The 16,558-nt window shown below is 45.9% G+C and overlaps 1 protein-coding gene across 2 annotated transcripts in view; it reads left to right on the top strand.

Annotated features, from left to right (window-relative positions):
* CHRNA4 (cholinergic receptor nicotinic alpha 4 subunit) overlaps window positions 1-525 on the top strand; it is a 75,087-nt gene extending 74,562 nt beyond the window's left edge. For both annotated transcript variants that reach the window (XM_053394492.1, XM_053394493.1), the window contains one exon: window positions 192-525. In XM_053394492.1, the coding sequence (XP_053250467.1) occupies window positions 192-317 (126 nt within the window). In that variant the 3' untranslated portion in view covers window positions 318-525. The remainder of the gene's footprint in view (window positions 1-191) is intronic.
* Window positions 526-16,558: the final 16,033 nt, after the last annotated feature.

Below are 16,558 nucleotides of genomic sequence, written 5' to 3'. Positions count from 1 at the left end.
CCAACCTTGGGTTTGCCTACCCACATTGCCAACTCTGGTGGCAGCTCTGCCTTAGATGACCTCACCATCACAGACACAGAAAAGTCTATGTGCCTCTTGGCCAACCAGTAATTGGCAAACACCTACAGCCTTTCTTCCTGCTTTCTGAATGTTCAGTAAGTGTCCTTCCTTCTCCCCCTCTCTCATTCCAGGTGAAGGAGGACTGGAAGTACGTGGCAATGGTCATTGACAGAATTTTCCTCTGGATGTTCATCATTGTTTGCTTGCTGGGGACTGTGGGCCTTTTCCTACCTCCTTGGCTGGCAGGAATGATCTAGGATCCAAACAACTCTGGAAAGGAATCCGTCGCATCCCATTCAACCGATTCCAATCCACCTGGAAGGGGCAAAGCTGAACGCTGGAGAAGGCTGCTACGAACGATTTGCTGTAATGTCTGCGCATGAACCATTCCTGGGGAGCTCCAAGGATGCCTTCCAAGGTTGCATCACTTGCCTAAGCCATCTTCATCTTCTATATCTCTTTGGGGGCGGGCGGGAGGGGTGGGGCTGGTCAATTAAAGTTTATCCATAGCATGACGGCATCTGTTGTCATATATACTCCTGAGAACACAGCTGTGTTCCTTTAAAGCAAGTGCAAATAGAGTGCACTTAACATAACGGACTCAGTCCCTCCTGGCAAGTCAATGGAGAAGTTTAGCACTGGCTGGGTATTGAGCTGAAGCTCTTCAGAACCAAACAAGGTCGAGTGAAGGGTCTTATTGAGGTGTGTTTGAATAACCGGCAAGGAGCAGTGGAGGTGAAGAGGATAGATTTTTGTCAGAGGCACGCCTTGGTGGAAATGAAAAATATGAATTCAAGTTCTCCTGATCTTCAGAGTTCAGTTTCGTAATGAAGCTGAGCAAACTGGAGGAAAGACATACCACATCTGGCCACCACTGGACTGTACATCTTGGCTGGTCCATATGATCAGAAGAGACACCTGGTACAGCTTTTGCTGGGCCAAACCACATTAGGCTGCAGGTGGGGGAATCCCATCTTTGCACACTTATTAAACTACCATGCCTGGAAGAAGGGTTGGCTCGAACTCTTCTTCCTGCCTTTTTAGTTTTTGTATTTGCAGGGAGCTTTGTTTGCACTGCAGGAATGTTCGGATCCTCCGCTGGCAATGTGAAAAGGAATAGACAAGCAAAAGCTTCAGTGTGCCGCTCTTGAGATCGGAAGCATCAGCTTTGTGGCTCTGAAGCAAAGGAAAGATAAAGTCAATGGGAGAGGAAGCTGAAGCTCAGAGACCCACAAAGCTACAGGGTCCCCGTTTCTGGCAGTGTCAGCTGGAGTTATACAAGTTCACAGAGCGCTTTCCTCTGTCGTGCCAAGAATGGGGAAGCCCCTTCTTCCTTACACAGCATGGGCTGCTCTGTGGGAGAGCAGCTAAAGTAGTTAGAAGCAGCATCCCATAACTTTGCTTGTAAAAGCATTTGCTGTGTTGCTTCCATAGAAAGACTTGGGGGATCCAAAATGGTACTGACAATACCTATGAGCAGGAGCAGGCACTGGAATTGCTAAGATCCCTTCTTCGTAGCCAGCAAGGAATCCTGTTTGACAAGAAACCATTGTACTCTGCCAACATAGTGGAGCAAAGGCACCAGGTGCCACAGATTGCATCTAATCTGTTCCTCCCCGTTCCTTCCATTTGTTTCCAAAGTGTCAGGTGTAATTTGCATAATACATTTCACCAGTACAAATCACATTTCCTAGGTGCACAATGCACCCTCCGCCCCCAGTGCAGAATAAATGCAATCAGGAATTGAAATGGAAACCTATCTATTAAGAGTCCTTCGCTATGAAGATTAGGGCTGGGTTTCAAAATCAGAATATATCACCAGACAAACATTGTGATAGAATGATACACATTATCACAATATCTGAAATAAGGATGGAGCTATGCAGAGGCATTGGCTGGCTTCACAATTATACCCACATTGTGATTTTGCATAACACACATCCCATGATTCGTGATATATTGCCGGGTCAAAAACTATGGAACCAATATCGTGACATGCTCTTCAACCCGGTTTTGGGTGATATATCGCCCAGCCCTAATGAAGATGCAGCTTAAACTCTTGGGTCAAGCCATATTTGATGGGTGGGTCTGGGGGAAGGGGCATATGCATCCATATAATCCATTGTTCACCACTGTTGGCACATGAGTAGGGTTATAGTGATGGAAAAGGGGGTGGATTTCCACTGCTGACATTTGTGGCTTGATCTTCTGTGACGGAGCATCACGCGGGTCCTGCACTTCCTGCCCAAACAAAGCTCAGTCCATGCCTGCTTGGTCTTTATCTGGTGGTGTGAACTCAGGTTAACACTTAAAACTTTTCAGATGACAAAAGCAAAGACGGAGAAGAGAATCTTCGAAAGGGAGATAAGAATGCGAGGATGACTCCTCCAGACTTTCCCCTGTGATTCTGGGCCAAATCTTTCTCGATTAAGAGAAGCAATTGTTGAAGCTTCGTGAACAGACTTGAAATAAAGGATTTCTGAGTAACTGTCGCCTTGTGTCATTCTTTGAGTTGTCTTACTTGAACTGGTAGCCCCAACAAGGCTTCTATCAAAGCACTGGACTTTCAGGAACTGGTGGGGAGAGCATAGCTCAGAAGCAGAGCTTTGAACGCAGAAGGTACTGAGCATCTCTAGAGAGGGCTGTGAAGACCTTCTGCCTGAAATCTTGGAGAGCCACTGCTAGCTAGTGTCAACAATATTTAGTTAGGTAGACCAATGTCCTGCCTCAGTATAAGGAATCATAGAATCATATAATTGTAGAGTTGGAAGAGTCATCTAGTCCAACTCCCTGCAATGCAGGAATCTCAGCTAAAGCATCCATAGCAGATGGCCATCCAACCTCTGCTCCTGCTCTTCCCAAAAATTGGGAGATTTGGAGGAAAAGAAGGTGACAGAAGGTAGATTTTGAGAAGGGGTGTTTGACATAGACGGGATAAAATGGAATGGTAAATTACATGCAATATACTTCTCCCTCACACCTTAGGAAGAAATCATCTGCCTTGTAAAACTCTTTTTTAGAATTGCTTTAGGAGAAATTACTTGTAAACCTGATCATCACCATTTGCCCTTTAAATTTACTACTTAAAAAAGGAGCATTTCAATATATCAGTTTTCAGAAGAGGCCTTAGTTTTCAAGCTTGGGAAATGGCTCATTCTTTCTGTTCCCTTCCACAATTCCATATTATGTTGCCTTCTGACTGACAGAGAGAACGATCAAAACATTTTCCGGGCTGAAACAAATGGAAATTGCATCTTGGACACAGAAGTTCTTCTGCCATTTGGATCTCATGATGTTCAGCTCCATGCGCTCACCTTGATTACCCAGGACAAACTGGTCCTACCCTGACGGTTGTCAGGCACAGGAATGGGCCCCAGATGGAGACTTTATCCAGGGGCTGGGCCAGGCCAGGCCTGTTGCATCTCGAGGCCCCAAGACCCACCCCCAAAATAAATACACACGGACACTTATATTAGTTTAAGTGTGGGGGAAAATTTTGGCCACAACTTTATTGAAATACAATCATGTGAGCTTAGTATTGGCTTAGGCATTGACTCCCCAGTATAACTGACTCCACCTCTGAGGGTGATTGTCCAATGGGGTAAACCAAACGAGGGAGCAAGGTCGATGAGGACCAACCTAAGCTCACCCCGGGGTTCCTGTGGTCCTGGCATGGCCCTAGCCCCTCAAGCGGACTTCGGACGAGATCCAGTACCCCCAGATTCCTTTAACGGAATACCCAGTTCCTGGAGGGGCAGGTGATGGTCGCACCTTCCCTCCCCACAATCCAACCGAGTCAATGCCTAACCGCCACCTTACAAGTTGTGACGATTTGCTAAGGGGTAGGCAAAAACCAAATGGCTGAAGCCAATCTGCCAAATGGAAAAATTCCTGCCCAGCCCTTGTTCCAAAACAGGTGACCCAAACCAAAGCAAGGCCAAGTGACTCTACCTAAACCAGGGAGGGACGGTGGGTGTTCAGCAGTGAGAAGCAAGCGTCCCTGCTTGCGTCATGCTGCCGTTTTTAAAGCCCCTGGGATCACACCACCTACTGGCTATTGGCTAAAACCGCCTGGCGTGATCCCTGGGGAATGTCCAGGACTTCCTGCTCCTCCCCCCCATTTAAACCCTATTGGGCGAGCTCTTAGGTCCCAAGCACAACCAGGACCCTTTGTTATGAGGATCCCATTTGGAAGATACACAGCAGAGCATTTCTCAAAACCAGGACTTCCAGTTCTCAGTGCCAAGACTCTGCTGACTCATCAAACCTGGTGGGTGAGCCGATACAGATCAGGAGCGCCCTCTAGGTTGCAGTTTTAGCCAGAATACCATCAACTGCCCCAACAGTTTGAGCTTGTGTCAGCCAAGATATGCCAGGCCACATAAAACCCTCACATCCACATCAGCTACTCATTCTGGGTAACAGAAATTAACCAGCACGTTTCTCCTAACACGTTTATATGCAATTTTGCCCAGTACACATATCTTTGCAAGTAAATAAATGCACAGGGGTTTGCAATGCAATGTCCCAGCCAAATCAGGCAGTTGGAACATTGTGTACCCAGCCTTTATCTGATAAAATGGTAATAGTACAGACCAGCTGATCAGCTTAGGGGACATGGATTTAATCCTGTGCTCCCGTTCCCTAGTGCATATCTAGTTGGTACAACTGGCAGTTGGGGGCCCAGGTGCCATGAACGGTTGCTTCCCCTGCCCCACCATAACCCAAGATGAAATGACCACACTTAACAGTATTCTTTGGTTCAAGCTAGACCACAACTTTATTGATTACAGATATAAGTGGCTTAGGCTTAGGCATTGGGCATAACTGGTATTGACCAGCCAATTTGTGGTCCAATTCTCCAAGGGTTCGAGCCCATGTTAAGATTGTCCTTTGACATACATTAAATAGGAACGACCCCACACAGATCACCTTGAGGGGTGCTATGGCCCTAACCCCTGCAGGATCCCTTTAACAGGATATCCAAACCTCCCCTCCAACCAAGACTAAGGCTTTTACCCAATGCCTTTTGTGCCAAAGTTGTGACGATTACTATGAGGTAGATGAAACCCCCAGGTTGGCCAATTGACCTGAAGGACAAATGCCTCCTCAGCCCCCCAAATGGTGGCTGATCGTAATCCATAGCAAGGCCAGATACACAACCTACCTCTGTGATGGGTAGGAGATAGCCCAAGGGGATGGGAGACCCAGCAAAAACCTGAAGTGCACGGTAAGGGACTGAGCATGCCCACGCCTTGGGCCAGCTGTCACTAGCCAGTTTAGCAGCCAGACCAAATCCAAATGCTCCTCAGGTGGTGGGAGAGGCTGTTATATCTCCTGGCAGCTGAGGACCCAGTAGGGAGGCAGAAATTGTGGGAATGTTCAGGGAGGCAGGAGAGGATATATTGTTTAATAATATCCTTCCCAACTTGCGTTAGCAAGTTCTATAATTTAGCAGAGTAACATTCCCTTTTTAAACGGATAACTTGTTGCAAGGCTTGCTTTAGCCGCTAAAATAAGTTTCCTGGTAATTCCCCTTTATTCCCTCCTAAAAAAGAATAGACATGACAAAGTCTTGTATAAAAGGTATAAAATAGTTTACTCACACATTCTGTTCACAGATGGATCCCAGAAGGCAGACTTAAGTTACAAAATATATACACTTGGAATCTATCCCATAAGGGGATAGTTCCTTTGTCCTCTCTTGGCTGGAGGCCAAGTGAACATCTCAAGCTAAGCAGCTGATGCTTCTACGACGAAAGCAAGATGGAGGAGAGAGCGATGTGGTGGCCAGCCCTATGCTTTTGTTACCTGCACAGGTAAGGTCATGCCCAACTCTGGTCACATGTAGAGGAAGTTTGTCCCAGCCCAGGAGGAAACAGGAAGTTCCGACTGGCTGGTCCAGACATCCCCTTTTTACGTCCCCTCTAGGAATGTTGTATTTGACTGCTTTGTGTTCCACATCCTACAGAAAGGGCAACGGAGTCTCTCCATGCCTCAATGCTGCACTGCCAGTTAAATGGTAAGCGGACTTATTTGACAAGGTTCTGCATTTCCAGTTTTGGTTTGATGCCTTCGTGCAAAGGGAAAAATCTGTGTGGGTGAAAATATACGGTTGATGTGGTGCTTTATGGTTGACAGATGTGCTGTGCAAATTTGCCCAAAAGTTTACTTCTGTGTCAAGAATTTGTTTTAGCCAAGATGACCAACTTTGCTTGGTACTCATTAATTTTATTCCTCCCTCCCCCGTGTAATCTTTTGCAACTTTTTTGTTTCAAGCTGCATCTGAAGGTTGGACAGACATCTATACATGGCTTCAAGTCTCGGACCTACACCCAATTGTTCTTCCATTAGATGATAAGATTGGAGTCATTAGCGACTAATTAAAACAGACCCTTTAACCTGGGTGTCTCTTTGGATGAAAAAAGATGCATTCTCTTGAAGCTGCTGCATTCATTTGAGGGAAGATAATGAAGCCCCAAATTTCACATCTACCAGGGGATGAGATGCTGTCACAAGCGCATAATGGCAAGCTCCAAGTTTTAGAATAAAGCTTGCGGGTCAAGAAACAGAGCATGAATAATCACTGCTGAAGAAAGGCTGCACCAGCTTACACCAAAGAATTGCAAGCCTGAGAGCTGGGGAATGTGTTTTTGTTCCTAAATTAAAATGGGAAACACATGCAACTCTGGCCCCTGGAAAAAACAGGGAAAACCCTGCTCACCTCAGAGGAATCCACCCTCTGTGCTTCTGTGTGAGTTGCCGTTCTGGTGGACGGGGCCAGAGGCAAAACTGGGCAGAGCATTAAATGCAAATGTTTACTTTTGTGCAATGGCCTAGGTAGACTCGCCAACTCCTCTCTCTCTTTCATCTAGATAACTAAGAAGCATTATTAGAGCGTACCCTTCAACTGTCCTGGTTTAATTGGGATATGCCATTTTGAGGGCCATGCTCTTGTGTGAGTCACCTGGCTCCCGTGAGATCACAGACTTAAAAGATGTATGTTTGTGGGGTGTGTGTGCTATTGCGCAGGTCATGTGACTCATGCAGGAGCAAGGCCCCGAAAGATGCACACCCCAGTTTTCCTCTGGGACATGTTGGAAAGTACATCAGAATTCAAGGGCAGCTTCCAGCCAGGCAAAAACAGTGGCAGAGCGTGCAAAGGTGTGACCTAGGAAAAGTCCCAAGGGCCAGATTAGAGAGACACGGAGGACTGCATTTGCTCCCAAAACCCGAGGTTCCCCACACCTGCACAGCACTATATTATCTCTCCAGTTTAATTTGGCCCTTGCTCATTTTGAGTATATGGTGCTGGAGGAGACTCTTGAGAGTCCCATGGACTGCAAGAAGATCAAACCTCTCCATTCTGAAGGAAATCAGCCCTGAGTGCTCACTGGAAGGACAGATCCTGAAGCTGAGGCTCCAATACTTTGGCCACCTCATGAGAAGAGAAGACTCCCTGGAAAAGACCCTGATGCTGGGAAAGATGGAGGGCACAAGGAGAAGGGGACCACAGAGGACGAGATGGTGGGACAGTGTTCTCAAAGCTACCAGCATGAGTTTGACCAAACTGTGGGAGGCAGTGGAAGACAGAAGTGCCTGGCGTGCTCTGGTCCATGGGGTCACAAAGAGTCGGACACGACTAAACGACTAAACAACAACAACAACACATTTTGAGTAATTCCCACTCATGGCAGGAGTCTCAACCAGGGTGCTTGACTGGTGCAGCGATGGCATCAATCACAACCTGGGATCACAGCAGTTTGGAAGCAGAGAGGACAGAGGTCTGCTAAACAGGGCTTGCAGGCTCCTTGTGTGGCAGGGCTTCCCTTGGGATCTACTGGGATTTTTAGAGCGCTTTCCTCCCCCCCCCCCAGCCCTGTTTTTATGAGCTTGTTCAAAGTGGCCAGGGGAAATTGCAAATATTAGCTCAGTGTCACATAAGAGACAAACCCAGCAAAGTGTGCCGATGCTGAGCCAGCGGTTCCTGCCAGCAAAGGCAGTGGAAGAGAAGCAGCAGAAAGGAACCTGATGAATATGGATGAACTTGGCTCAGGAACTCAACCCGAAATGAAAATTGCAATCGGGAAGAAATGAATCCCTTCTTAGGTCCTCGCTAATGGAGCATTATGTTAGTTGTGGCTTCAAGTTCGTGCCGTTTGGAGACTAATTGCCAGTGTGGGATGGAGACGATCTGGTCCTGATCTGGAGTCTGCATGCCCCCGGGGCAGGGAAAGCTCCCATCCAAGCAAGTGGGAATTTCTTCCTCCCCATAATAATAATAATAATAATAATAATAATAATAAATAAATAAATAAATTTATTTATTTATTTATACCCCACCCTCCCCAGCCAAGACAGGCTCAGGGCGGCTAACACCAGGTAAAACAATTGATTAAAATACAACTTAAAAACAAGATTAAATACAACATTAAAATGCAGCCTCATTTCAGTAGAAACTCAAATCAAAAACATTTTGGGGATGAAAACATCAAATCTTCACTAAGGCCAACTATCCAGACTGGTCTAATGTGGGTCAGAAAAAAGCCAGAGAAGTCCCCAAATAGGAGTTCCATCACAGGAGGAGAAAGGAAAGAGGGGGAGGGGATCAAGTTGATTCCAAGCCAAAGGCCAGGCAGAACAACTCTGTCTTACAGGCCCTGTGGAAAGAAAACAGATCCTGCAGGGCCCTGGTCTCATGAGCATTCCAACAGGCTGGAGCCAGTGCTGAAAAGACCCTGCCTCTGGTTGAGGCTAATCTGATTTCCTTAGGGCCCGGGACCTCTAGGGTGTTGTTATTTATGGACCTTAAGGTCCTCCGTGGGGCATACCGGGAGAGGCGGTCCCATAAGTACAAGGGTCCTAGGCCGTGATGGTCATCTGGTTGGCCACCACGAGAGCAGGATGGACCATTGGCCTGATCCAGCAGCCTCTTCTTATGCAACCAGTGAGTATGTTGGAGGAGTAGGGGCAGAGCTCTCCATCCCTCCTCCACACCCAACGTAGAGAAACCCAGAAAAGCTACCTCCTTCGCACCCAGCTCAGAAGTGCCATGGGCCTCTGCAAGAGGATGGAGGTCCCTGCAATATTATTGCAGGCCAATAACTTTTTGTGAACTAATTGACAAGACTGCCTTAAGCTTATTGCGTCCTGCCGTCTCCAATCGGAGGAGTGGAGAAAAAGAACTTTGACACAGGGAAACTGGGATTCTGTCTCTGTCTCCCCCAGATATTTCTGGCATCCGCCGCTGAGTGTTGAGCTCTCCATTATCCAAAGAAATCTCCTAGATTCAGCGAGCATAAACAGCTGCTGTAGCGTGTGAGCAAAAAGAGGAAAATCTAAAAATACAGGCATCTCTGGGGGCTTGGAGAGACTACAGGAGTAAAATACAAGGGCAGCAGCAGGAGAGCTTGATGTTATTCTGCAGCCAGAGCGCTGCTCTGCTGAACACTCTCACACCCCCATGCCAGCATCGCATTGCTGTGCAAACAGATGTAAGGCCTGCCAGTAAAAAGAGGTCACAGAGCTAAGCCAAGAGGACTCCTGCAAAACTCTTTATAGTTCCATCAGTGTGATGGGTTGAGAGCAGCAGGGCCACCATCCATTGTCCTCCCTCTGCCCCACATGCTGCTCTGGAAATTGCTGGCAATACCCAGCCCACCTAGAGACAATTGCTCTGTTCTGCTTTAGCTGATCTGCCTCAACATGAACCAAGTTTGTCAAATTCCTGGTGCTAGGAATTGCACTAGAAAGTGTAGTAGCTGTTAATGATGATGATGATGATGATGATGATGATGATGATAATAATAATAATTTATTATTTATACCCCGCCCATCTGGCTGGGTTTCCCCAGCCACTCTGGGCGGCTTCCAACAGAACACTAAAATACAATAACCTATTAAACATTAAAAGCTTCCCTAAATAGGGCTGCCTTCAGATGCCTTCTAAAAGTTTGGTAGTTATTTTTCTCTTTGACATCTGGTGGGAGGGCGTTCCACTGGGCGGGCGCCACTACCGAGAAGGCCCTCTGCCTGGTTCCCTGTAACTTGGCTTCTCGCAGCGAGGGAACCACCAGAAGGCCCTCGGCGCTGGACCTCAGTGTCCGGGCAGAACGTTGGGGGTGGAGATGCTCCTTCAGGTATCCTGGGCCGAGGCCGTTTAGGGCTTTAAAGGTCAGCACCAACACTTTGAATTATGCTCAGAAACGTACTGGGAGCCAGTGTAGGTCTTTCAAGACCGGTGTTATATGGTCTCGGCGGCCGCTCCCAGTCACCAGTCTAGTTGCCGCATTCTGGATTAGTTGTAGTTTCCGAGTCACCTTCAAAGGTAGTCCCTTTGTTGTTGAGTCACACATGTGTTCCTTGCCTCCCCCTTCCTCTCTCTTTTAACATTCACAATAGTCCTGTAAAGTGGGTCTGGATGGATGATACTGGCTGGCTCAGCCATATATGACAACGAAGCATACTTTTGTTAACAGGAGCCAGAGTCTGCTCATGTTCTGTGACTGTTGCAATAGTTGCATAATGCCTGCACAGCTGTATGAATATATTTATGTGGAGAGCTGTGTTTTGTGTGTGCTTAACGCTTGCTTTGGCACGCTGCTGAACTCCACAAGAAAGCCCAACACGGCTGGATCAGAGGTTGTTCATTTGCATTCCCACCAGGGGAAGCCGACATCAAAAGCAGACAGTGACTCCCCTCCGCCACACTTGTTCCTCCTGTGGCTTCGAACCTCTCGAGCTCCCGGATGAAATATGCATGAAAGAGGAGAGGAAACTCCACCTTATGGTGCAGAGGACTCATCCAAATGGGGTCAGGGACACCAGTTCCTCATAAGAGGGAAGATGGCTCTTGTGCCTTCAAATGTAAACAAATGTGTCGTTTGAGCAGTAAAGTCCTTAGGGGTCCCCCTCTCTCCCTTCCTCCAGAACACATGGAGGGGGTGGCAATAGCAAAGGCTGAGTGTCACCACTTGGGATTCTGGATAAAACGGGCACCAGCACCTAACAGTTCAACTGAGCTTGTCGCAGATCTACCACATGCCTATAACACACACAGAATGCACATTTGAAGCACATGACTCCCTCCAAAGAATCCTGGATACTATAGTTTGTTTGGGGTGGGTGGGAACTGTAGTTCTGTGAAAGGGTATCTCCACCCCCATTGTTCAGTCCGGACGCTGAGGTCCACTTCTGAGGGTCTTCTGCTGGTTCCCTCACTGCGAGAAGCAAAGTTACAGGGAATCAGGCAGAAGGCCTTCTCGGTAGTGGCACCTTCCCCTCGGTAGTCAAGGAGATAAAGAACTTTTAGATACGTAACTTTTAGAAGACATCTGAAGGCAGCCCTGCATTGGGAAGTTTTTAATGTTTGATGTTTTACGTCGTTTTATATATGCTGAAAGCTGCCCAGAGTGGTTGGGGAAATCCAGCCAGATGGGCAGGGTATAAATAATAAAATTATTACAGTGGTGCCCCGCAAGACGAACACCTCGCAAGACGAAAAACCCGCTAGACGAAAGGGTTTTCCGTTTTGGAGGCGCTTCGCAAAAAAAGCGAACGCTTCGCTGCCGCCCGCCAGCATTTTAAAAGCCCCCGGGACAGCGGAGACTTCTCTGCTGTCCCAGGGCGATCTGAAAATGCTGGCGGGCGGCAGCGAACGCTTCGCTGCCGCCCGTCAGCATTTTAAAAGCCCCCGGGACAGCGGAGACTTTTCTGCTGTCCCGGGGCGATCTGAAAATGCTGGCGGGCGGCAGCGAACGCTGCGCTGCCGCCCGCCAGCATTTTAAAAGCCCCCGGGACAGCGGAGAAGTCTCCGCTGTCCTGGGGGCTTTTAAAATGCTGGCAGTCGGGAGGAAAGCCCTCCTGTCCCCGGAGCTTGCGGGGTGGGAGGTGGGGAGAAGGGCTTTTCTTCCCACCGCCAGCCTTCAGAACAGCCTTCTGAAGGCTGGCGGTGGGAAGAAAAGCCCTTGTCGCCCCCCCCAGCCTTCAGAAGAGGTCGGGGGACAGACTGTCCCCGGACCTGGTCTGAAGGCGGTTTCCATAGGAACGCATTGATTGATTTTCAATGCATTCCTATGGGAAACCGTGCTTCGCAAGACGAAAAACTCGCAAGAAGAAAAAACTTGCGGAATGAATTAATTTCGTCTTGCGAGGCACCACTGTATTATTAACTACAATTCTCAGGGTTCTTCGGGGGAAAGCATGCACTTTAAAAGGTGTATGGGATGTGCATTTAAATGTATGGTGTGAATCTGCCCACAGTTTAGAGGAGTAGGTTTTAGATTAACAATCAGCTCTAAAATAATTCCAGGATGAATGATGATGGGGCAGGAGAGGACATTACAGTAGAGGCTAAGACCGAGAATTGGGAAGGCCGTTGGCTAAAAACCTCAGTCACAGTCTCACTCAGCAGTCTTAGGCATGCTACTATGTCCCCATCCTCAGCTTTCCACCTGAAAAATGGGAAGAACAACCCTCATGTCGTTCACGGTATTGCTGTAAGGCAACTCTGTACAACTCACCATCCCACCAATAATAATAATAATAATTTATTATCTATACCCCACCCATCTGGCTGGGTTTCCCCAGCCACTCTGGGTGGCTCCAACAGAACACCAAAATACAATAACCTATTAAACATTAAAAGCTTCCCTAAACAGGGCTGCCTTCAGATGTCTTCTAAAAGTCTGGTAGTTGTTTTTCTCTTTGACATCTGGTGGGAGGGCGTTCCACAGGGCGGGTGCCACTACCGAGAAGGCCCTCTGCCTGGTTCCCTGTAACTTGGCTTCTCACAGGGAGGGAACAGCCAGAAGGCCCTTGGCATTGGACCTCAGTGTCCGGGCAGAACGATGGAGGTGGAGACGCTCCTTCAGGTATACTGGACCGAGGCTGTTTAGGGCTTTAAAGGTCAGCACCAATACTTTGAATTGTGCTGGAAAACATACCGGGAGCCAGTGTAGGACTTTCAAGACCAGTGTTATATGGTCTCGGCGGCTGCTCCCAGTCACCAGTCTAGCTGCTGCATTCTGGATTAGTTGTAGTTTCTGGGTCACCTTCAAAGGTAGCCCCACGTAGAGTGCATTGCAGTAGTCCAAGAAAGAGATAACTAGAGCAAACTAAACTCCACCCACTAACCACAGAAGGTGTTCTACTAGCAGCTCAATAAAGCTTCCTGTTTTTCTCAAGCACCTGGCAGGCTGCCCTTCATAAGTACATAAAAAGAGTGTGCTGAATCAGGCCAATGGCCCATCTAGTCCAACAGCCTGTCCTCACAGTGGCTGACCAGATGCCCGTGGGAAACCTGCAAGCAGGATTCGAGCACAAGAGCACTCTGCCCACTCTGCAACTGGCATTCTGAGTCAATATGCCTCTGACCGTGAGGTAGAATCGTAGAATCTCAGAGCTGGAAGGGACCCAACGGTCATCTAGTCCAACCCCCCGCAATGGAGGAATCTCCACTTGCTCTACTTCACATGGAACAGAATCATCCCGGAAAATTGTAATGTGGCCCAGAAACCCCCAGTGCAGTGACTACAAATTGGTACGATACATTCCAAGGAATTTGGAATAGCTCAAAACACAGGAATGCAATTAACCTTGTTCTCGGTTCCTGTGATGCCAAAGATGTAACAGTGGGTGGGGGGGCACAGTTCACAAAATACCCACACATTCTTCCATCGACTCCTCAGAGAATGGGGACCGATTCACGTCCTGGGCAAATTGTCAGCTTGAAACCACAATGGCAACAACGTGAAGATGATGACATGACAAACTGATGAAACTTATTATCGCAAGGGCAAGGGCGTCTTCCATTCTGAGAAGCTTTTAAAAACTTGTCAGGGTGTTGGAAGGAATTTTGACTATTTTTGCTGTTTTTGTGGCAGAGGCATGAACTTCGGCAGTGCTTGATGTGAAGAGATGATAGATAGATAGATATAGATAGATAGATAGATAGATAGATAGATAGAGATGATAGATAGATAAATAGATAGATAGATAGATAGATAGATAGATAGAGATAGATAGATAGATAGATAGATAGATAGATAGATAGATAGATGATAGATAGATAGATAGATATAGATATAGATATAGATATAGATATAGATATAGATATAGATATAGATATAGATGATATAGATATAGATAGATGATGATAGATGATAGATGATAGATAGATAGATGATCGATAGATGATAGATAGATAGGTGATAGATGATAGATGATAGATAGATAGATAGATAGATAGATGATAGATAGATAGATATAGAGATGATAGATAGATAGATAGATAGATAGATAGATAGATAGATAGATAGATGATAGATAGATAGATAGATAGATAGATAGATGATAGATAGATAGATAGATAGATAGATAGATAGATAGATAGATGATAGATGATAGATGATAGATAGATAGATGATAGATAGATGATTGATAGATAGATAGATAGAGATAGATGATAGATAGATGATGGATAGATAGATAGATGATGACTAGATAGATAGCTGTTCTTTAATTCTGAGTGAGTGGAGACAGGTTGTGGTTATGTGGGAATGGGTGAGTGCCCTCTTAACATGCTCTAGGGCTGGGTTGGTAACATTCTCCTGCTAAAACAGATGGGTTTTAAAATATCATTTTAGCAGAGAACCCTGATAATACAGTGGAAGAAAGCCGCCTTTTCAGCAGTGCCTTGTAAGCAGCTGCAAAGTCCCAACTTCAGGACTTCAAAGCAGTTTGTTTGCACATGATCTCACTGTCTTGCCATGTGATTGACAGGGGGGCAGCCCTGCTCTCCTGTCAGATCTGGCCCACAAGGCTGGTTCTGATAAGGATCTGACCCATGGATTCCCCACTCCAGAAATAAGGCTATAAGCCTCTGCACACCTTCTAGGAAGCAAGTCCCTCTGAATGCCATGGACCTGACAAAGATGTGTGAATTCAAAAAGATAGTTTTGTTTTGTTCCCAATTTGCTTATTGGATCAGGGGTTGCAAATTAGGTAGGTTTGCTTTAGAAGGCAAACTGAACCCATTTTCTGCCCCACCCTTAATTACAACCACTATTCTTTGTCTTATCAAAAACAGATAAAGCTTCAAATCACCTCCTTCCTTGACCAGTGATATGCTGTGTAAAGTGACTCCCCATTATTATGGGATGCAGTTAGGTGGAGAAATGTCCAGGAAAAATAAAGGGCCACTTTTCATGTTAAGACAGTAAGAGGACAAGGTTTATGCTATTTAAAATCCTGTTCTACTTTTGCCTCTGGATATTTTATACTTGGCAAGCTCTCATTACTAAGAAGTGGTGCAGCATAACAAGTAGGAAGAGGCATATTACAGTCAATTGTAAAATTAATACCATGAAGTACTGAAGGATGGAGAGGAATCCAGTTCACTTCACATTTCCTGAAACAATATGTGAACTGAATCACAGCTGTCCTGCCAAATTCACACTTCTCTGAATTTTGAAATGCAGTTCTCCAGCCAAGTAACGTGGAGCAAAAAAATAAATATATACATATTTTTACTAGGCTGTGTGTGTGTGTGTGTGTGTGTGTGTATTAATTACTAGGCTAAAATGCATATACTGTATTGGTGACAATACCACACACAAAAATCATATTGGGGAAAATTGCTTGCATATATGTGTATTAGACAAAGTTGCACTAAAAAGTATATAAAAGGAGAAATAGGCATTAAGATGCTGATGAATATTCATTTGGATAGAAAGATAGATAGATAAATAGATAGACAGATAGATAGATAGATAGATAGATAGATATAGATATAGATAGATGATAGATAGATAGATAGATAGATGATAGATAGAGATAGATATAGATAGATGATAGATAGATAGATAGATAGATAGATAGATAGATAGATAGATGATAGATAGATAGATATAGATATAGATGATGTAGATGTAGATGTAGATGATGTAGATGTAGATATAGATATATATTGCAAACTTATTTGGAAATGTGGAGTCCAAAACTTATAACTGGAAAAATGAAAAACTGAGAGAAACTGGGAGATTCACTCATTCTAGAAGTAACATATTGAACACTCCTGTGAAATTTTGCCTTCTTCCAGTCTTAGAACTTCCTTGAACTATGTAGATCTAAAATGCGTCAAAATGCTAAAAATTATAATTTGCCCTTGCATTGACAGGTGATGAGCCAGATAACCATCCTGCCCTCCTCCTCCTCCTCCTCCTCCTAATCTTTATCTTTCATGAGGACACCAGCACTTTCCTTTCCTGCCTTCAAGAGAGTAGCACGAATCTGCTCAATTTTAACTCTCCGATAAGCAAGCCTCTGTTATCACATGACAATTTAATTGTATTGGCTGGAATCCCCTGTCTCTATCAGCACCAGATTGCCAAGCTATTAGCACAGACAGCTCAGCACCTTTTACAGTAATCATGGGAAGTTATTTTCTGCTCAGCCAACTTGCACTGGTCCAGCCCTGTGTTTATACTCTAAGCGCTCG

The sequence above is a fragment of the Podarcis raffonei genome, chromosome 6 (genome assembly GCF_027172205.1).
Source record: "Podarcis raffonei isolate rPodRaf1 chromosome 6, rPodRaf1.pri, whole genome shotgun sequence".
Lineage (NCBI taxonomy): Eukaryota > Metazoa > Chordata > Lepidosauria > Squamata > Lacertidae > Podarcis > Podarcis raffonei.
Note: the sequence above shows the minus strand (reverse complement) of the source record. Positions and strands in the feature narration are given on the sequence as shown.